This window comes from Cervus canadensis, chromosome 10 (assembly GCF_019320065.1).
Source record: "Cervus canadensis isolate Bull #8, Minnesota chromosome 10, ASM1932006v1, whole genome shotgun sequence".
NCBI lineage: Eukaryota > Metazoa > Chordata > Mammalia > Artiodactyla > Cervidae > Cervus > Cervus canadensis.
The window spans coordinates 61830653-61853928 of NC_057395.1; the positions used below are offsets into that span (position 1 = coordinate 61830653).

At 41.2% G+C, this 23276-nt stretch overlaps 1 protein-coding gene and 1 pseudogene across 3 annotated transcripts in view; one reads left to right on the forward strand and one right to left on the reverse strand.

Moving 5' to 3' along the window:
- The first annotated feature begins 249 nt into the window (after positions 1–249).
- CBFA2T2 (CBFA2/RUNX1 partner transcriptional co-repressor 2) overlaps positions 250–23276 on the forward strand; it is a 141312-nt gene continuing 118285 nt past the window's right edge. Inside the window, exon 1 of one of the 3 annotated variants that reach the window (XM_043478908.1) lies at positions 250–387. Coding sequence is in view for 2 of the 3 variants with exons in the window: in XM_043478907.1 (XP_043334842.1) it covers positions 411–444 (34 nt within the window). In the remaining variant the exon portion in view is untranslated. Of the gene's footprint in view, positions 445–23276 lie in introns of all 3 variants that reach the window. The other 2 variants (XM_043478907.1, XM_043478906.1) reach the window with 2 other exon arrangements.
- On the reverse strand, positions 16904–17712 carry LOC122448034 (annotated as a pseudogene).

The following is a 23276-nucleotide window of genomic DNA, read 5'->3' on the forward strand; positions in this document are numbered from 1 at the left end:
GTTGCCTTGGCCACAGCTGGAATCTCTAAGCCTGAAGAGTGGACCTTGCACGTGATGGGCGCGAGTGACGCAGGGGGGGCGGGACTGAGAAGCAGGGTGAGCCGGGATAGGGTAATAGTTCGCGCGGAAGGGGCGGAGCAGGTCAGGAGGCGGGGTTTAGTGGGAGTCGGTCTAGGGGCCAGGCTTCCGCGTGCGTTGGTCTGGCGGGCGAGAACGCGCTGCGGGGGCGTGCCCGGCGGGCGGGGCGGGGCCAACTGGGGGGCGGGGCTGCGCGCGGCCTAACGGCGGCGGAGACGGAGGCAGCAGCGACTCTGGGGTCGGCAAGCTTGGCGGCTACAGGTCCCTCAGCGGTGCCTGCAGGGGACCCGGGTCGCGAGTGGAGGAGAGGTGCGCGGCAGCGGCGCTGGGCGATGGTGGGCGTCCCTGGAGCGGCCGCCTTCCAGCGTAAGCGGGGCGGGAAAGCGGGCGGCCAAGGGGGGCGTGTGAAGGCCTGCGGCTGCACAGGCGCGAGCTCCCGGGAGGCCCCCGGCGCGAGGCCAGGCTGGTAAACTGAGGCCCCAAGAAGGGCGGCAGATCCAAGGTCACCCGGCGGGCCGGGCCTTCCCGAGCTCCCAGGGCTGCCCAGGCGCCTCCTGCACCGCTCGAGAGCTCGGAGCTCGTGGTGTGCGCGAGTCTCTGGGCACCGCGGCCTCGGAGCCCCGGCCGGGCCGGCGTCCATCTAACTTGCCGGCGGACAAGGATTGTTTTGTTCTCCTGGCGCCGGGGCCACTAAGTCCGGCCCTGGAGAAATATTACACACATCCAATTTCGAGGGTTGTGTGGCGGATGGTGGAAGAGGCGAGGATGGCCCCTCTGAGGGGCCTGTTGAGTGCAGGCTCGGGGGTCCGACTGCTGGGGTTCACATTGCGGCTTCTCCGCTTACAGGCGGTGACCTTGGGTCTCTGAACCTCAGTTACCCCTTCTGCAAAATGAAGGCGAGAAGAACATCTCCAGCCCTTCCCCACCCCGGTTCAGGGTTTTGTGAGGCCACATAGGAGGCTTGACATGGGCTCTGGCACACACAGGCGTGAAAACTGTCATTATTGTAATCGCTGTTAAACCTCATCCAGGGTGAACCTCACTCGGGAAAGCTCGAAATTCAGCTCTGATTGGTGTATTTATTTGAGATTTTAATTTTATTTTAGGTTAGTCCTGCTTTATGATCCAGTTGTTTTTCTTAGCTCCATTTCTCCTTTTCAGCATTTATCTACTTTACCTCCTAGAAATGTGAGATCTTTCGAGGAGGTGTGGGTCTCTTAACAATAAAATTTTCATTGTTTCTTGTTAGCAGTAATAGCCATAATAGCCAACATTTTTTGAGCAGCAGGCATTTTGCATTCTATTCATTTAGCATTTATTAAATCATTTATTAAATAAAAGGTACCATTTTGGCCCTGGGAATATAGCAACAAACTAGATAAACCAAACTCAAGCTTTGAGTTTTAGTTGGGGGAAGGGAGAGAGACACGTTCAATGAGGAAACAGATAAGTCCATTTTGCATGTTTTCTCTCATTTAATCCTGGTAACATAGATAAGAGTTAAGTATTTGTGTATGCCCATTGTGCAGAGGATGAAGCTGAGGACAGGAGGAACCTTGTGGATTTAGCCTCAGAGGCTAGGTTCTTCCTCTCATAAAAGGGGGGCTTTACACAGCCTTTCTTCTTTGTTTGATTCCCATTAAATGTTGGACTGAAGAAATGCAGAGTAGGTAGGTGGACCCAGTTAATGCCTCTTCATAGTCAAGTCTGCAGTTGCTGCTTTGGAAAGTTTAATCTATTCCTCTTGGAGTTTAACTTGGGAGAGACCAACAGAGGTGACCTTTAGGTCTGGCAAAGTTACACTATCTCTGTATAGTGAAAGGACCTTTAATATAAACTTAGATTTTTTTTTAATGCCCAGATCTCTTTTATTCAGTTTTCTGTTTAAAATAAGCCCTAAAGTACAATATTTTGGTTCTATTATGTAACTAAGGTTTGTTTTTTGTTTGTTTGTAGTGTTCCTAGGAGAATTCTATATAACATCTTTAGGCAATGTGCTTAGTATGTTTTTTTTTTTAAATCTGGAAGTATTTATAAGTTGCATTAAAATGTCGAGAGACTCTTTTTTTTTTCCTGAAGAGAATTTTTTAAAGTGAGGTTCTCGTGATGCAGTTAGGTTCAACATTGACCATCTGCTAAGCACCCGGTCCTTGTGCTGATATAGGGCTTCCAAATATAAATAAGAGCAAACTCTTACCTCTCTGAAGTTCACCTATAGTCTTGATTGGCTAATCTTTTTTTTTTTTTTTTTTTGGCTAATGTTTTTTAACTGAAGTGCTAGGCAGAGAGAATGGAGGAACTGAGTCCCTGGGGGAAATGGTCTAGAATAGTGGCCTCAAATGGTTTTAATGTTCTTTGTATCAGTAAATATGGTTGAGTATGCACACACATTATATGAATGTTTAAGTTACAATTACAGTGTTGACTGTACTGTCTATTATGTACATTTTATAACATGTGCAAAAATAGACATTTTACAAAAGGATGAACTGAAATATAAGTAGAAGTGCCAGTATTTGGCTTTCCATACCCCAGTGTGTGAATAATAACTGTGCTCCCTGTGGTGGAGACCATTGATCTTGTAGTCCGACCTTCCCCTCAACCCATGGTGTCTATTGACATTCAGTTCTGAAGTTATGCCTAGATTGAAATCCTGGGGTCCAGTCCTTACTAGCTTTGAGACTTTCAGCACTACTTAACCTTTCTGTGCACTTAATTTTCCTCACTTGTAAAATTGAGAAGAGAGTTCCTGTCATCTCGTTTTCAGTTTTACTGTGATGACTTATTGTGGTGTACATATTAGTAGAATGTAATGTTAATATATGTAGAATACTTACACTGGGCCTGACATACTATTTTGAGTGCTGTTAGTGGCTAAGGATACAGATGACTTGGAATCTCACAATCTAGTAGAAGTGAAGTGACGTGAAAGTCGCTCAGTTGTGTTCAACTCTTTGTGACCCCATGGACTGTATAGTCCATGGAACTCTCCAGGCCAGAATACTGGAGTGGGTAGCCTTTCCCTTCTCCAGGGGATCTTCCCAACCCAGGGATTGAACCCAGGTCTCCCACATTGCAGGCGGATTCTTTACTGTCTGAGCCACCAGGGAAGCCCTAATCTAGTAGGTCCTGCACAAATACATGGATAATGATAAAGTGCTTTAAGTTCTTAAAGGCTTTGGGAGTGCAGAGTAGACACATTGTAATTGTTCTTTGAGGGTCCAAGTAAGGTTCAGGTAAGGAGGTGACATTTGGAAGGAGAGGGACTTTCCAGGAAGATGAGGCATGAACCTTATTGGCTGAGGGTATAGAGTGGAAACTGTGGGCTGTTGAGGGCTTGGTGAGTGGTTCTCCAGATCTGGACCTGTGGGAAACCTTGTTAATAGATAACAGTGAGTTCTGGCTGAAGTTATGCCTGCCAGGGGCTGGATGGCAAAGAAACCTGTCTTAGAACTTTTCACAGCCAAGCTCTTTCCTCTCTGGTGGCACTCATTCTGTCTTCTTAAGATATCTTAAGATATGAGTGCAAACTCCTAAGTATTAAGTTTCTTGAGGGTTGTGATAGTATGTGCGTTATTGTGACTTAATTTGCCTAGTAGGTAAGCGCAAAATCCATAAATGTGGAGAAAGATACGTAAATTCTTGAATTAAAAGATTTCTGAACAGTTACAAGTGGGATGATAAATGACCATACTCAGTGAAAAACTCACCCATAAATATTTTATGGTGGATAAGCATTACTCTTCAAAAGAGAACTGTCACATTCAGTAAATCTTTCCTTATCTGGCACTTAGCCATTAGGATGGAAGAAGAGATGTGAAGGTTCGGCAGGAAGGCTTCTCCGGTAGAATTAGGTCCCTTCTGTTGGCTCCTCTAGGTCCACGCGCCATCCTTTCCCACCCTGTGAAGCTGGTGGACTTAGACTGCATCAGCTGGCTTTCTTCCCATCTGAGGATATGGAATTCAATTATCCTGCTCCCTTCCTATGAGTGTTGTCTCTGTCTAGCTGTGTCCCTTGTTATTCTTCTGAAAGTAATTCTCCCTACATGCGTGACTCGCTCCTTCTGGTTTGGAAAGTTTGTATTTCCTTTGTTCTTCAGGCTCAGAGGTACTCTCACTAGTCCTAGGGTACTTATTCGAGCTCAGATCGTAGCAGATTTAAAAGCAGCAAATGCACTTGGAGAGGAGAGAGGCTACTACAGTTAAGGATACTGACAAGGAGAAACTGGGTCTCGTCTTTTCACCTGGTCATCACCTGCTGTGTGTTCAGTCAGTTTTCCTCCCAAACTATTAGGATTTGAAAAAGAAAAAATGGAATAAAATTAAAAACACCCATAACCTGTGACCACACAATAAAGACTAGTTAAATTGCAGTTGGTAGCCTATTTAAAACGACAGGGATAGACATGAGATAGGGCTTCCCTGAGAGCTCAGTTGGTAAAGAATTCGCCTGCAATGCTGGAGACCCCGGTTCAATTCCTGGGTCGGGAAGATCCACTGGAGAAGGGATAGGCTACCCACTCCAGTATTCTGGGGCTTCCCTTGTGGCTCAGCTGGTAAGGAATCTGCCTGCAGTGTGGGAGACATGGGTTCAATCCCTGGGTTGGGAAGATGCCCTAGAGAAGGCTACCCACTCCGGAATTCGGGCCTGGAGAATTCCATGGACTGTATAGGCCATAGGGTCCCAAAGAGTTGGACACAACTGAGAAACTTCCACTTTCATACATGAGTTAGGTTGTTTGGCATAATGGAAAAAACAGAATTTGGAGGCAGACTTTGGGTTTGAGGTTCCATTCTTCTGGGAAGTTATTCCACCTCTGAGACTCAGTTGTTTGTTTATTTGATCTATAGATGAGGTTAACTCTTGCCTAATAATTATGATGACTAATATTGAATGTTTATTTTGGGCCACCTTTTGCCTTTTAATCCTTTACTTTTAGTTATATATCCTCTTTTATAAACTAGGAAATTGACTCAGATATCATCTGTGCATGCTAAGTCTATTCAGTAATGTCCGACTGAATAGTCGGACAGCAGCCTATGCAGCTGTCCTATGCATAGGACTCTGTGCAGCCCTATGAACTAGCCTGCCAAGCTCCTCTGTCCATGGGATTCTCTAGGCAAGAATACTGGAGTGGGTTGCTGTTTCCTACTAAAGGGGATCTTCCTTACCCAGAGATCGAACCCACGTCCCTTACATGTACCTGCATTGGCAGGTGGGTTCTTTACCACTAGTGCCACCTGGAAATACATAGAGCTAATAGATGAACAGTTTAAAATCTAAATCTCTTGTGACTACAGAGCCTGACTTCTTAACATTAAGGTAGCTGCTGAAAGCTTTTAGACCGGAAAAATGGTTTAAATAAGAGTACAGTGGATGCATGTAGCACTTGGATAAAGATGAGTTAATTCCCTGAGTTCATACTTCCTCCAGGGTAAGGAAAACAGGAGGAAAGATGGGGAAGTAAGATTTCTTACCTGCTGGTTTTAGCCTCAGTTCTTACTTTTAGAGTACTGTTTTGAACTTCATAGAAAGTGATCATTCAATTGTAAAGATTTACTTAAAATCCCTGAAAGTTTAAAGGCTGAGGGAGAATATCTCCCCTAGTTATTGTTTCTGCTTTAGTAAAATTACAAAAGAGGAGAGGAGCCTTTCTGGTGCTGTATTGACTGGCCCCATGTGCAATATGAGCTAGTATATTTACATGTGACAGAGTCTGTCTCTGGGTTTTATTATGGCTGGTTAAGTAACTTTTGCCTCTGTCTCTGGTTTTTGTCTCAGGCCTCTCCAAGGCCTTGAGGCTATCTGAAATTATAGCAGTTGGGGTATCATAAATTAAACTTGTAAAATGAGTCTATAGCAGATATGTCAACTGAATCTGACTTTTAAGTCCAGTTGAATTCTTTAAAAAAAAAAAAAAAAGTCTTTGCTAGATTTTCTGCTGGGCACTCTTCATGTATGTTGTACTAAGTTGTGTCCAACTCTTTTTGAACCCGTGGACTGTAGCCCACCAGACTCCTCTGTCCATGGAATTTTCTATGGCAAGAATACTAGAGCGGGTTGCCATTTCCTACTCCAAGTGATTTTCCCAACACAGGATCAAACCCAAGCCACCTATGTCACCTGCATTGGCAGGCCAGTCTTTACCACTGCGCCACCTGGGAACCAACCCCCTTTCACGTATGTTATCTCATGTAATTCTTAAAACATCCTTGAGAGGGAGTTAGTATCTCTGTTTTACAGATGAGAAAATAAGTCTCAGAGAAGTTAGATAAATTCCCCTAGGTCACACAGTTAACCAGTAGCAGACACACTATTCACACTTAGTTCAGTCCTGATACTGAATTCACTGAGATCTGAGTCCAAAACCCACATTTTTCACTCTCTACCATGTGGCTTCTTCTTTTCACTAGCTAAACTATAGGTTTTTAGACATATGTTCCCAAGGATCCCAGTGTTCCCTGAAGATACTTGATTTCCCATCATTTTTCTTCAACACCTTTCTTTCCCTAACATCTTTTCTTATTTAAAAATATCCTGGGAATGGATATGGTTTAAAGAGTGCTGTATTAGATCTTGGTCTTGTTTAGAGGTATTCTGAATTGGCCTTAGCCATGAATTAAAAACAGAAAACAAAAAGGCAACAGAAACTCTCAGCAGCCTTTACCAATTCATCCCATATGTTTCCCGATTTTAGCAGTGAAGCACATGATGGCAGTGAACATCAAAAGCCCAAGAAATGTCCATGCTAATTTTGCATGGCCCTGTGAGGAGCTGTCAAATATGGCTCATCAAATATAGTATATAGACTATGCAGTGAACCTTTACTTTGGAATGTGGCTCTTTAAAATATGGTTCTGCCCCTCTATTTTATATTCCTGTAATTAAATGCAGAAATCAAAGTAAAACTCAGAGGTACTCAGAGCAGGTATCCTTCTGTCTGAATTGATAGCTTTGGAGTTGGCTAGACCTTTCAATTAAATTAGCTGATGGCGACAAACATGTAATCTGACCTCTCCAGCAACTCAAGTGAAATGTTAATACCAGGCATAGCAGAGTTCCCTTGACGCACTGCTTTGACCTTTTCCTCTCATACAGATGTTTCCCTTATTCCTCTGTTAACTTAGCCATCTCAATGCAGAGGTCCTGCCTGCTTTTAATTTTTGAAGCCACATGAGAACAGACATTCAAATAGCACAGATTTATTCATTGTTACCTTATATCCCTAGAGCTTCACCAATCAAAATCACCATTTCCTCTATTTCACATAGTCTTTAGCTGGTTTACTGTCTCTTTACCACCATCCTCTCCCTCTCCCATCTCCCATAGAAGTTAAAACACTAGTGATATTTTTTTCCACCAAAAATGTGGCAGTATTTCTTTGTCCTTAATATTGAGAAAGTGATTATGATTCATTTTGTTTCTCTCTTGAGAAGTCACATCAGTCTTACAGGGCAGAGGCTGGCAGAAAGCAAGTCTTAATGGCCTAAATTAAAAGTAGCAGTGGCTTAGAAGAGGCAGGTTGTTCTGAGAGGTGGGAAAGAGGAGATGATTGTCTTAGCTCTTCTGGCATTCATTCACTAGCTGCCTGGAACCGTCAGGAGCTTAGGAGCTCAAGTTTTCATAAGCTCCTCCTTAAGGGCTTCTCTGTAGTTGTGACCCATGGGCTCAGCAGTTGCTCATGGGCTCAGCAGTTGCGCCTTGGGGGCTTGGTGGCCCCAAAGCGTGCGGGATCTTAGTTCCCTTACCAGGCATTGAACCAGCATCCCTTGTACTGGAAGGTGGGTTCTTAACCACTGGACCACCAGGGAGGTCCCTTTTTTTCTTTTTTCTTTTTTTTATTTTTTTTTATTTTTTTATTTTTTTTTTTTCTTTTTTCTTTTTTTTAGTTCTACCACTTTATTGCTACCAACCCATCTCCCTCCACCCTCATGCACACATGCTCGGTCATGTAACACCATGGATTGCAGCCCTCCAGGCTCCTCTGTCCATGGACTTTTCCAGGCAAGAATACTGGAGTGGGTTGCCATTTCCTTCTCCACCCTATATTTTTATATATGCATATTAATTTTTGAAGCTAGAGTAAGTTACAAATATGATGCTTCTTTACCCTAAATATGATAATGTATATTTTCAGTAAACTAAGACATTCTCTTATGTAACCACAACAGTGTTCTTTCCAAAATCAGGAAATACAGATTGGTTATAATGTTATTATCTAATATACTGACTTGACTCAAATTTTGCCATTTGTTTCAGTGTTTTTTATAGGGAAAAATTTTTCTAATCTAGGATCCAATCCAGGATCTGCATAAAATATTTGTTTGATCTCCAGTTTGAAAGAACACTTCAGCCTTATCTTTCATGATCTTGTCTTTTTTGAATGGTATAGGCCATTTATTTTATAGAGTGTCTCTCAATTTGAATTTGCCTTCCGTATGAATAGATTCAGATTATGCATTTTGATGGGAATATTGCAGAGTAATGTTATATCCTCATTGCATCATATCAGGAAGCATTTGATATCCATTTGTTCAGTACTGATGATGTTAACTTTGATCACTTATTTAAGATGATGTCTGTCAGGTTTTTCCACTATAGAGTTTAATGTTTTCCTTTTTAATTAGTAATACTATGGGAGATACTGAGTCCGTGTAAATACCTTGTTTTCATCAAACTTCTATCCGGTAGTGGTAGCATCTATTGATGATGTTTGCCTGAGTCAGTTATTACTATGATAGTTGTGCTTTCGTTTTACAGAACTGTGCTATCAGTTTTTATTTTTTGCTTATCAGTTTTATTCTTTTCAGCTTATCAGTTTTATTCTTTGCTTATTGGTTAATATTCTGCAGGAGAGCATTTTCTTACCTTTATTTGTATGTATTAATATGGATTCTTATTTTATGCAGTAGGTCATAATCTGTTACCATCATTATTTTTTGTGATTTTCACATTGTCCCAGATTTGGTAGTGGGAACCCCTTCAGGCTAGCTTTTGACAAGTTCCTTACATTCTTGAACCACTTCCTTTTTGGCACAAAAAAGATGTTCCAGGCTTATCTTCCTACCTGAACTTTGGAATCAGCTATTTCTCTAAGATGTTTCTCTCCTAATTTCTGTTAGTGGAGAAAATTATTTAGAAATCAAGATCTAGTTGCTATGTATGCTCATTGCTATGGGTTGTCATTGCTTTCAGATCCTTTCAATGGGCAGAGCTTAGAAATCTATGTGTATATACACATACATGTATCTAAGTTTATTTCTGTTTTTATCTAAATATAATAAAAACTGAAACTGAGCAAAGGGCTCCTGTGCCCACAGTACTGAAAGCGAAACTCTTGACAATGGGAGTTTGCAGTAAAGTAAGGATTTCAAACCCACCTGGTCTTTGAGTTAGGGTTATGTTTTACAGGAAGAAAAGAGGCTAGGACTAATTGTCCTGTGACGTTACTGTAACATTTCTTATTTGTAGTTTTGGGAAGTCAGGATGTCTCTAGTTTACGATTCTCCATCCATAGTGGTCTATGGCTCTGGGACCACTCATCTTGCGCTGGAGAAGCAACCTGAGTTTGTACGTTAATGATCATGTCCATAATAACAATTTTAGTTGCTTAATGATGTTATCAGCAATAGCAGTTTTAGTCATCTGACTCTTGTTGATTAGTGTTCAGTTAGCACAGGCTTGAGGTCAGAGTGTACAAGAGAGGGAATAAAGTTTTGGATAGAGAGATTGATCATAAACTTGATAAGGGAACTTGGTTTCAGAATTGTGTGTTCAGACTAACACCTCCAATACCACAAAGTTTATTTAGACTTTATCATATTTTTTCCTGTATTTTTAAGCCCCTTGTCTTACCTAGGGATTGTAAACCCAACTCACATAATGCATAATATATTTATTTGTCCAAACCTAGAATATACTGAAAATAGCTCCAAGATTGCTAACCCACATTACTATGAAATCAGTTTCAGTTCAGTTCAGTCGCTCAGTCGTGTCCGACCCTTTGCGACCCCATGAACTGCAGGACACCGGGCCTCCCTGTCCATCACCAACTCCCGAAGTTCACCCAAACCCATCTCCATCGAGTCGGTGATGCCATCCAACCATCTCATCCTCTGTCGTCCCCTTCTCCTCCTGCCCTCAATCTTTCCCAGCATCAGGGTCTTTTCAAATGAGTCAGCTCTTCGCATCAGGTGGCCAAAATACTGGAGTTTTAGCTTCAACATCAGTCCTTCCAATGAACACCCAGGACTGATCTCCTTTAGGATGGACTGGTTGGATCTCCTTGCAGTCCAAGGGACTCTCGAGTCTTCGGTGCTCAGCTTGCTTTCTTTTTTTTTTTTTTTAGTTCTACCACTTTATTGCTACCAACCCATCTCCCTCCACCCTCATGCACACATGCTCAGTCATGTAACCCCATGGACTGCAGCCCGCCAGGCTCCTCTGTTCATGGACTTTTCCAGGCAAGAATACTGGAGTGGGTTGCCATTTCCTTCTCCATCAGCTTTCTTTATAGTCCAACTCTCACATCCATACATGACCACTGGAAAAACCATAGCCTTGACTAGACAGACCTTTGTTGACAAAGTAATGTCTCTGCTTTTTAATATGCTGTCTAGGTTGGTTATAACTTTCCTTCTGAGGGGTAAGTGTCTTTTAATTTCATGGCTGCAATCACCATCTGCAGTGATTTTGGAGTCCAGAAAAATAAAGTCAGCCACTGTTTCCACTGTTTCCCCATCTATTTGCCATGAAGTGATGGGACCGGATGCCATGATCTTAGTTTTCTGAATGTTGAGCTTTAAGCCAACTTTTTCCACTCTCCTCTTTCACTTTCATCAAGAGGCTCTTCTTCCCTTTCTGCCATAAGGGTGGTGTCATCTGCATATCTGAGGTTATTGATATTTCTCCTGGCAGTCTTGATTCCAGTTTGTACTTCCTCCAGCCCAGTGTTTCTCATGATGTACTCTGCATATAAGTTAAATAAGCAGGGTGACAATATACAGCCTTGACGTATTCCTTTTCCTATTTGGAACCAGTCTGTTGTTCCATGTCCAGTTCTAACTGTTGCTTCCTGACCTGCATACAGGTTTCTCAAGAGGCAGGTCAGGTAGTCTGGTATTCCCATCTCTTTCAGAATTTTCCAGTTTATTGTGATCCACACAGTCAAAGGCTTTGGCATAGTCAATAAAGCAGAAATAGATGTTTTTCTGGAACTCTCTTGTTTTTTCTATACTCCAACGGATGTTGCCAATTTGATCTCTGGTTCCTCTACCTTTTCTAAAACTAGCTTGAAAATCTGGAAGTTCACAGTTCACGTATTGCTGAAGCCTGGCTTGGAGAATTTTGAGCATTACTTTACTAGCGTGTGAGATGAGTGCAATTGTGCAGTAATTTGAGCATTCTTTGGCATTGCCTTTCTTTGGGATTGGAATGAAAACTGACCTTTTCCAGTCCTGTGGCCACTGCTGAGTTTTCTAAATTTGCTGGCATATTGAGTGCAGCACTTTCACGGCGTCCTCTTTCAGGATTTGAAATAGCTCAACTGGAATTCCATCACCTCCACTAGCTTTGTTCGTAGTGCTGCTTCCTAAGGCCCACTTGACTTTGCACTCCAGGATGTCTGGCTCTAGGTGAGTGATCACACCATCGTGATTATCTGGGTCGTGAAGATCTTTTTTTTACAGTTTTTCTGTGTATTCTTGCCACCTCTTTGTTTATAGTTTTTTTGTCTTTAGTCTGAGGGTATGTGGCCAGTATACTGGACTCAAAAGTTACTTTGGGATAACTTCTCAGTGATTTAAGATGTAATTCAACTTACAGAAATTTGATGTATATGTGTGTGTGTATATATATATATATATATATGACTGGTTGGTTTTGACACATAGTGAAATTTTAAATATTTTTTTCTTGTGAAAAAGGCAGAGTGATTTGCTACTGAGTGGTTTGCCTTTGAAATTCCGAATAAGGAATTTTAGTGTGCTCATTTCTCAGATATATTTGTAGGTGAGAACTGTAGGTTACCTTTTTTGAAGTTTTGGAATGGGGAGAGCATTGGAAGGAAGTAGGTGGTAGTGAATGAAAGTCAAGTAGTAGTGACTACTGGAGTGAGCACTGTCAAAATAATTAAACTAATAATTAAAGAGAGAGAATGGTTTCTCTGAAAACAGGGTATCCTTGTAAAACCTCCTCAGAGAGGTTTAACCCAGCAGTTGTTAGGTGGTTTAGCTAAAATTTCTTAAGCAAATACTGAACCAAACTGAGCATAAATATTGTGATACTTAACTATTCCTTTTTCCCTCAGATGTGTAAATGGAGTAGTTTAGTTTTTCTTTCTCTTTTAGTCCTGTTTTTTAGGTACAGTTTACATATAGTAAACCTTATTCTTTTTTAAGGGTATAGTTCTGTGAGTTTTGACAAATATATGCAATTGTAATCATCACACCAACCAAAATATAGTTTATTTCCATCATCCCCAATAGTTACCTCATGCTCCTTTCTGTTCATTTAGCAGCCCCTGCTAAGTACCATACTAGTTTTTGCCCCTCTAGTGGTTTCTATCTTTCTTTCTAGTTTTTTGCCTTTTCCATGTCGTATGAATGAAACTGTACCATATGTAGCCTTTGTATCTGATATCTTTCACTTACTGTAATTGTTTTGAAAATCATCCGTGTTGTATATATCTGTAGTTCCCTTTTATTGCTGAGTAGCCTTCCACTGTATGGATGTACTGTAATTTTTTAAATCAGTCTGTCTACCAGTTAATGGACATTTGGGTTGTTTCCTGTTTTGATACATGAATGAAGCTCTAAACATTTATGTCTTTTGCGCATATATCTTCATTTCTTTTGGGTAAATAGTTAGGAGTGGGATCGTGGGTTCTAGGTAATTTCATGTTTAACTTCTTAAGAAACGCCCAAAGTATTTTTTGAAGTGGCTACACTGTACCATTTTGCATTTTTACCAGTAATGTATGAGAGTTCCATTTGCTTGTTGGGTGTTTTACTTTGTTTTAGAATTAGTTGTTAAAGGAAACAGTGTATTTGGGTAAAATCAATTTTAGTTGTCTAGTTTCTACTTAAAGTCATATTCTTTTTTATAATATGGAGTGTCTTCTGTTGGAGTCAACACAGTCATTTCTTATTTACATGTTATTAACAGAAATAATAGCAACTACCACTGAAATGTCAAGACGGTTTTCACACATCTGATTTTTACAGCAATCAGTGAGTAGTAGTATTCCCATCCTCTTATTTCATATAAAGTTCAGGAGTCAGGTGATTTCGTCACTATCACACAGGTAGAATGCAACGGTGTAGGTTTTGGGGAGTTGGATCTGTGAGGGGACATTCTTTTCTTTTTGGTTAGATGTGTAATAAGTGAAAACATGGGTATCATCCTAGTGCTTCCTTTTACCTTCAGCTCACAAACAGTGCAACCTTGGACAATTCATATTTGGATTTTGAGTGGCTTTTATCATCTGTGAAAAGGGGACAGCCATACCATCCCTATTTACCTGACAAGATGAGAATCAATTGAGGAATTGTGAAAGCATGTTCTAGATACTGTGTGTTATTACATCAGTGATTTTGTAATGTGTGAATATATTTTAGATATTTAAGTAGTACAGATAAAGTAAAAATCCCCTTTATAGTCTTAAGTGAAGCTGTTCATTTAACAACTATATTGTGCAGCTGTTAGCTGCAGGGATGGTTCTAGGTGCTGAGGGGCTTCCTAGGTGCATAAAATTCAGTCCCTGTCCTCAAAGATCTTCCAGTTTGTCTTGCCCTCTATGTCCTAACATAGATTTTTGTTGATTGCTCTTGTAGTGAAAGCTTTGACAACTGGATTTTAATTAAGTTTGGACAGTGATTGTCCATATTTTCCTCTTATAATTGATGCTGTTGGGGAGAGTTGTACTGGGAAATAGTGAAGCAAAGATTCTGATTCAGTTGATGGAGGTAGTGAACTTCTTGGGGAGAAGATGGGATGCCACACATGCCTCCAAGCCACTGACCACATAACTAGTCGTGAATACCAACACTTGACTTGTTCTGAGCGTCCTATAGGTCTCTAAATAGTCCATGCTAATTTTGTGGCTGTTGAACTCTGAGGAATGATTAGGTAAATAAGGAGAGTTTCCATTAAAGCCATGGTTTTTAAATAGTAATTTGAAATCCTAGAATCAATTGTTGATTATCTTTTTCTTGAGTCTTTGTTCTCTTTGTTCTGCTAATTAAGTTCAATAAATCATTTATTTGAGAGGCCTAATATCTGTATTCTACTGTGACCCAAGCTAATTATACTAGAAGGTGAACTTTTTAAAAAAAGATACTTTGTTTATTTAGTGGTGGCATGTGGGATCTAGTTCCCTGACCAGGGGAATTTATTAAGCCCCTAGTAAAGGATGCTGGCAGATATAAAGAGAATTCTAAGGTGCCGAAGTTTAAAAGTTGTTCAGTGGTGGAGGGAGGAACAGATTGATGTTTCATTATCAATGGTAAGCAGTATTAATAGCATGATAAGAACCACCACCGATAGGCATCTGACGTAACGTATGTGCATGTATGTATGGGTGTGTTTCAGAAAAGTCTTCTCCAACAACTGTTTAAAAAAAAATCAGTTTTTGGACTAGTAGTATATTTATATAATTCAACAATTAAAAGGTACAAAGGTTATTTAGTGAACTGTCTCCCTCACCTCTGTACTCCAGCCAACACTTGCCTTCCTTGGAGGCAGCTAGCATTACCAGTTTCTACTGTATTTTTGCAGTTATATTCCTGTAGGCCATATAATAACATAGATAAAAGAACTTCCTCATTCTGCATTGTATTTCATTGTATGGATGCATAATACTTTTTTTTCTACAGTCCACTACTGATGAACATTTTACATGCCAATCTTTTGCTTTTAGAAACAGTGCTGCATAGCTTTGTAAAAAATGCCATTTCATAAATCTGCTGACTAGATTCCTAGAAGTAGAACTGCTTGGGCAAAGGGTACAATTTGTATAATTTTGATAGATGTTGCCAAATTACTCTCCGGAGATGATGTATCGAATTTTTTTACTTCTAGAAAATAACAAAGTGTGTGACCCAAGTAAGGGAAGGGTAAGATGGGAAAGCTGAGTGTGGACTGGATTTGGGGGGAGGGATTGAAAGTAAATGTGTTATTTAAAGTGTAATGTGCTCGGTGAAGAAGGGTAGGAAATGAGACTAGAGAACCAGGCAGGGAACAGGTTTATGCTTGGATTTTATTCCATAGCTAATGGAGAGCAACAAGAAAGGATGAGGGAATGACATTGTTACGATTGTATTCTAGGTAGAGCACCCTAGTGGCTCTGTGAAGATGGGTTTGAACGGGCAAGATGGAAGCAGTAAAATAATTTTGGTTAATGCAATAGCTTTGTCAGGCCATGTTTCAGTTTTGGGTTTGGAAACTAGAAGGGATATAGTGTGCTAAGGGAGATAGAGGATATGGATTTAGAAGAGGAAGAATGTATCTCACTGAAAGTAGCAAGAAAGGCTTCACTGAATATTACTTAGTTGCATTTTGCTGGGTGGGTCCATCTTGGATTGGTAAATACAGAGAGGGAGAAATCATGCCAGGGCCTCATACTGGAATAAGCCAGCAATAGGCAAACTTTTTCTGTAAAGAGCTTAATAGTAGATATTTTAGGCTTTATGGAACACATAATGGATTCTGTCCCATATTCTCCTCCTCTTTTTTTTTTTTTTTTTTTTTTAACAACTCTTTAAAAATATAGAAATTGCTAGCCTATAGCCATTACTGAAATAGGCCGTGGGCAGGATTTGTACAAGAGTGGGATGGGAAATGGCCTTAGTTACTAACTCTTGGTCTGGAAGTACAGGATGTACTAGTAAAAGCAAGAGTAAAGGCAGGTTGAGGCAGAACTGTGGGACACTTTGAATATCAGGCTAAAGAATTTGTTCCTAGGTTAGACTCATTGAGGAGTCATCTATCATATTGACTGTGAGATGGTGACATTTTGCCTAGTACTGTAAACTTACTGTATTATCAGCTATAAAAAGCCTGGCTTGGAGAACTGTCTTGTGTAGACATTTGTACTGCATGCATATACTGCTGATGGATTGCCCGATGTTAGCATGAAATCCTGAGTGAGGTCCTACCCACTTCCTGGGGCTTTCCTGGTGGCTCAGTGGCAAAGACTCTCTCTGCCAGTGCCGGAGACATGGGTTCAATTCCTGGGTCTGGAAGATCCCCCGGAGAAGGAAATGGTGACCCACTCCAGTCTTCTTGTCTGGGAAATCCCATGAACAGAGGACGCTGGTGGGCCACAGTCCATGGGGGTCACAAAGAGTTGGACATGACTCAGTGACTAAACAACAACTTCTCATTTTATGAAACTGCTTTTATCAGCACAAAGACCAAGAATAGATACTCTGCTCTTTCTGCCTCTAAGTCCTTGAACTCATTTTGAGCACCTTATGTGTACACAATGGGTGTGCAGGTTTTTGTTGAGGCAAAAGAATGCTCTAAATACAGGAAAGTCAAAAGATAAAGGATCTCTGAGGTTCTTCTCATTCCACAGTCTGTGTTTCCATGAATTAAAAGGCAATAAATCCTGAGGAAACCCTCAGGATAAAATCCTCAGACCATCCACCAGACATGGTATCTTACAACCTTTAACAACTGCTTCTTTATTCCTTTTGGTGGCCAAAGTGAATAGGATAACTATGCAGACTATTAGGACGTGCAAAGTTTGGAGACAACAATTTATCAGTCATCTTTTTTTTTTTTTCCCTCTAGCTTCATTCACTTTATTTTTCTCATATAAAATTATGTGGTAGCTACAGCTGGAGCCTGGGTCCTCTGCACAGAGACTCTGATGTGGGTCTTCATAAGATGATCAGTGAATTCTGATACAGAGACTTAGTGAGTACTGTCTCTTTCCAGAGATCAGGGGTGAGATAACTGTGAGTCTTGGAAATGGCCTTGGTGAAGTTGCCCAAGGTGACAGTGCAGCCCCTGGCAGAGGTGAAGCAGTCGGTGAAGCATCCTTAGGAGCTTCTTGGGCACCGGGGCTGAGACGATACCTGGGGGCAGGGGTGAGGCGCACCAGCACAGAGCCACAGCGGCAGTCACCCTGCAAGGGACCTTGTGGGGCTCCAGTCGTGTTCCCCCAGTAGCCATCTCATCACAAAGGGATGATGGAGAGCTTGGCCAGGATGATGGCCCCACGGATGGCAGTGGCTACCTCTGTAGATGTCCAAACTGACATGCCCCGTAGTAGGTCCCGATGGTGACAGATGCCTTGAACCTGGTCTGCTGGTCAGCACAGGTCTGCTTAATTAAGGGATGCTCCCAGGAAAAAGTGAGTGATCTCAGATTCCTTGATAGCAGAGAGAACAGATAGATCTCCTCCAGGGACTTGATCTTCATGTCTTTGACCAGGCAGCCCAGCTTGGTAATGGGGAGCCACTTGTCTTCTTGGTCTTGCCTCTGCGAGGTCCACGACCTCTGCCTTGGCCTCAACCCAGGCCTCAGATGCCACTGCCGAAGCCTCTGCAGAAGTACCATGGCCTCCCATTCCAGGGCCCCCGGGGGCCTCCTCCGGGCCCTCCCACAGCACCAGCATCATCTGCCATTTGGTGTTTTTACAGAGAAGTGCCATCTTTTCTAATTAAGGCTGTTATTTCCATTTTGAAGCAATTGAAATTTCCCAGTTTTTTAAAGCACATGTTGGTTGTGGCAGTGAAAGCTGTAAATGCAGTAATCAAAGCTTTTTTTATTGTAGCACATTTTCAGATACGCAGATTTGGAACTGAGTCTAACAGGATTATCTGGATGGTTGATAAAGATTATAAACTTAAAGGGATCTTTTAAGACTTCTTTCAGAAATAAGAAATTGGGATCTCATTAGGGCTTAATTGGTTTCACTTCAGTTTTTTAGCTTGGAGGCTGCTGAAGAGTTAATTTATTGTGCAAGGGTTTGGCTGTGTGTGGAGCACAGATTTATTTTAAGGAAAGGATCTCTTTGTATGTTTATGCATTTGTGAAATCAGTCCTGTTTACATGTGAACCCGCTTCTCGATTATAGGGAAAACAGGCAGACAGTTGATGCCAGTTAAATATTAGAACATGACACTGATTTTGGTTCCACAGATGAAGGGAGAAAACAGGGCTAAAGGTTTTATTAAACTTACCCTGAATGCTGACATTGGAAAATAGAAACCACTGGGGAAAGGTCTGTCAGTAACAGATGAGTAAATTTTTCTCATTTGAATAGGTCCTTGTATCTAGTTAGGTATTAACAGTATTGTGTAGTGAGAAAGGATCTTTAGGTTGATTTTCTTAACACTTGGATTCCAGTTTATAGGTGAATGAAGATGTGGCTTTAAGTAATCACCTAATCTTGAGTTATGTTTTAAATGAAAATAAATTTGCTTTTGGCTATTAAAAAAAGATGTTTAAAAAGATAAGTGGAGGGAATTCCCTGTAGGACTCTGCTTCCACTGCAGCAGACATGGGTTTGATCCCTGGTTGGGGAACTAAGATTCCCATAAGCCTCATGGTGCAACCAAACAAAGGAGGGGAAAAAAAAGATAAATGGAATCAATCATTAACCATTTGGAAGATAGCTTAATAATGTTTCTTTTTTCCTGTAGCTTTCCCTTTTCTGGTAAACTTTTTATTAAATTCACAAATCATAAATGTACAGCTCAATAAATTTTCATAAGGTGATCATACTTGTACTTTCCAGATCAAAAAAATAGAATATTAAGAGCAGCTACTTCAGAAACCCACCTCTCACCTGCCAGATACTATCCCTCCGTCTCTCCCAGGGTAACCAGTATCCTGACCTCTTACCATTCATCAGCTTTGTCTTCTTCTTCTTTTTTTTTTTTTTTTTTAAAAAAAGGAACGTTATATAAATAAGAGTCATATGTTGTATATTCTGTCTGGCTTCTTCTGTTCAACAGTAATGACCCATGTTCTTGTGTCAACAGTTTTTTCTTATTGCTGTATAGAATTCCACTATAAAAATATACTGCAATTTATCCACTCTGTTGTTGGTGGACATTTGATTATTTCCAGTTTTTGGCTGTTAGGAATAGTGCTCCAAAGAATATTCTTCTATGTCTTTGGGTATATGTGTGTATGACTTTTTGTTGGGTACATGCCTAGGAGTGGAATTGGAAGGTCATTGAGTGTGAATACTGCCAAAAGGTTTTCCAGAGATGTTGTACCATTTATACTTGTGTCAGCAATCTATGAGAATTTCATTTTTTTTACATCCTCACCAGTCTTTAACATTTGCTGAGTCCTGCTTTGTACAGGTGTCAGGGATACAGTAGTGAACAAAAGGAAGTCCTCTCAGAGAGTCTGATGAAAACTATATTTATACATGCATGTAAAATTGTATATATTTAATTGGCCATGCTAGGTCTTTTTTGCTACATGGGCTTCTCTCTGTTGTGGAGTGTGGGCTTCTCATTTCAGTGGCTTCTTCTGTTGCTGAGCACAGGCTCTTAGGGTGTGCAGGCTTCAGTAGTTGCTATTCCCGGGCTCTAGAGCACAGGCTCAGTAGTTGGGGCACTCAGGCTTAGTTGTTCTGAGGCATGTGGGATCTTCCCGGACCAAGGATCAAACCTGTGTCTCCTGCATTGGCAGGTGGGTTCTTACCACTTGAGCCACCAGGGAAGCCCCAACACAATGTTTAATATATTCAGTTCAGTTAAGTCGCTTAGTCATGTCTGACTCTGCGACCCCATGGACTGCAGCACGCCAGGCTTCCCTGTCCATCTCCAACTCCTGGAGCTTACTCAAACTCGTGTCCGTCGAGTCGGTAATGCCATCCAACCATCTCATCCTCTGTCGTCCCCTTCTCCTCCTGCCTCTAATCTTTCCCAGCATCAGGGTCTTTTCAAATGAGTCATTCTTCGAATCAGGTGGCCAAAGTACTGGAGTTTCAGCTTCAACATCAGTCCTTCCAATGAATATTCAGGACTGATTTCCTTTAGGATTGACTGGTTGAATCTCTTTGCAGTCCAAGGGACTCTCAAGAGTCATCTCCAACACCATAGTTCAAAAACATCAGTTCTTCAGCACTCAGCTTTCTTCATAGTCCAACTTTCACATTCGTACATGACTACTGGAAAAACCATAGATTTGACTAGACAGATCTTTGTTGGCAAAGTAATGTCTCTGCTTTTTAATAGGCTGTCTAGGTTGATCACAGCTTTTCTTCCAAGGAGCAAGCATCTTAATTTCATGGCTGCAGCCATCATCTACAGTGATTTTGGAGCCCCCCAAAAATAAAATCTGTCACTGTTTCCATTGTTTCCCCATCTGTTTGCCACAAAGGGATGGGACCAGATGCCATGATCTTAGTTTTCTGAATGTTGAGTTTTAAGCCAACTTTTTCACTCTGCTCTTTCACTTTCATCAAGAGTCTCTTTAGTTCTTCTTTGCTTTCTGCCATAGGGTGGTGTCATCTGCATATCTGAGGTTATTGATATTTCTCCTGGCAGTCTTGATTCCAGCTTGTGCTTCATCCAGCCTGGCATTTCTCATGATGTATTCTGCATATAAGTTAAATAAGCAGGGTGACAGTATACAGCCTTGACATAACTCCTTTCCTGATTTGGAACCAGTCTGTTGTTCCATGTCCAGTTCTAACTGTTGCTTCTTGACCTGCATACAGATTTCTCAGGAGGCAGGTCAGGTAGTCTGGTATTCCCATCTCTTGAAGAATTTTCCACAGTTTGTTGTGATCCACCCAATCAAAGGCTTTGGCATAGTCAATAAAACAGAAGTAGATGTTTTTCTGGAACTCTCTTGCTTTTTCTATAATACAACAGATGTTGGTAATTCGATCTCTGGTTCCTCTGCCTTTTCAAAATCCAGCTGGAACATCTGGAAGTTCACGGTTCATGTACTGTTGAAGCCCGGCTTGGAGAATTTTGAGCATTACTTTACTAGCGTGTGAGATGAGTGCAATTGTGCGGTAGTTTGAACGTGCTCTGGCATTGCCTTTCTTTGGGATTGGAACAAAAACTGACTTTTTTCCAGTCCTGTGGCCACTGCTGAGTTTTCCAAATTTGCTGGCATATTGAGTGCAGCACTTTCACAGCATCATCTTTTAGGATTTGAAATAGCTCAACTGGAATTCCGTCACCTCTACTAGCTTCGTTCGTAGTGATACTTCCTAAGGCCCACTTGACTTTGAATTCCAGGATGTCTGGCTCTAGGTGAGTGTTCACACCATCGTGGTTATCTGGGTCATGAAGATCTTTTTTGTATCGTTCTTCTGTGTATTCTTGCCGCCTCTTCTTAATATCTTCTGCTTCTGTTAGGTCCATACCATTTCTGCCCTTGATTGTGCCCATCCTTGCATGAAATGTTCCCTTAGTATCTCTAATTTTCTTGAAGAGATCTCTAGTCTTTCCCATTCTATTGTTTCCCTCTATTTCTTTGCGTTCATCACTGATTAATTGATTAATATATTCAGGTGGTGATAAAGTATTAACTAAGTGTGTTAGCTAGAGAGAGGAGGGTGGTGGGGAGTGCAGTTAGATGCAATGGTTAGGAAAGACTTCTCTGATCAAATGCTATTTGAGCAAAGACCTGGAGAAAATAGGCTAGCCATGTGGATATCTGGAAGAGGAGCAGTCAGACAAAGGGAAGCAAGTGTCGAAGCTCTGAGGAGGGAGCATGGTCGATAAGTTCATGAGACAGCAAGGAGGCCAGTTAGCCCAACAAACTGAAAACGTAAGGGCAGTATTGGTAGAATCTCAGAAGGTAAATACGGACCAGAGTATGTGGGATCTTAAGAGTCAAAAGAAAGGGTTTTGGATTTTCTAAATGAGGTGGGAGACTGTTGGAGGGTTTTGAGCAGGGGGAGACTTGATCTCCTTTATCTATCTTTTATAGAGTTCATTCTGCTCTTGGAGAAAATACTAATGGCAATGGTGGGAGCAGAAATGTAAATTCAGAAACTATTATAAATAAAAATAAGAACAAAAAAAATTATTGCTATGGGCCATGAGAGGGAAGTTGATTTGCATCAGAATATTTATTAATGGGGGAGGTAAGGAGAAATAGTTGAATTCAGGATATTTTGAAGGTGCAGCTGATAGAATTTGCCCCAGTGGCTTGGCTAGAATTTGCCTCAGTGGGTGGTTGTTTGTCAAGGATGACTCCAAGATTATTGACTTAAACTGCATCTTTACTGATTTGAGGAAGACTGGGGAGTTGAGAAAGACTGGGGAGATGGTAGAAGCCCCCAGGTAGGTTTAGGCTGGGATGGGGAGCCAAGAATTTGAAATGGGACATTTTGTATACGGAGATGGCAATGGCAACCCACTCCAGTACTCTTGCCTGGAAAATCCCATGGACAGAGGAGTCTGGTAGGCTGCAGTCCATGAAGTTGCTAAGAATCGGACACAACTGAGCGACTTCACTTTCACTTTTCACTTTCATGCACTGGAGAAGGAAATGGCAACCCACTCCAGTGTTCTTGCCTGGAGAATCCCAGGGATGGTGGAGCCTGGTGGGCTGCTGTCTATGGGATCGCACAAGAGTTGGACACGACTGAAGTGACTTAGCAGGAGTGGCAGCATTTTGTATATGAGGTCTCTTAAATATCCAACTGGAGATGTTGAGTAGATAGCAGGATATGTGAATAAGATGGTGGGGAATTTCCTGGCAGTCTAGTGGATAGGACTCTGAGCTTTTACTGCCCGGGCCAGGTTCACTCCCTAGTTGGAGAACTAAGATCCTGTGATTTGTACTATTACCATACCCCACTTTACAGTTGAGAAAATAGAGGCCGCGTGGATAATGCACTGACACTCAGGGCATGTCTCTCTGTTTAGATGGTAGAGAAAGAACCTGAACTCCTCAGAATTATATAAACTAACTCTGTTAGCTACCATGTTCCATTTCTCTGCTATGCTGAATCTGTGATAATTTATTATAATAAATTATAATTTACTATAATTATATAATTTTTGAAAGATAATTTACAAAGGTAACTTGACATTCTCATAAAAAATTTATAGAAAATTGCAGTCAAAAGTAAAAATGCCGTTTCACCTCATCACTGAAAGTTTGTATTTCCAGACTTTTTGGAATACCTTTACAGAAACTATAATGCATACTAATGTATAATTTTTTTTATAAATGGAATCATAATATTTTGCAGAGT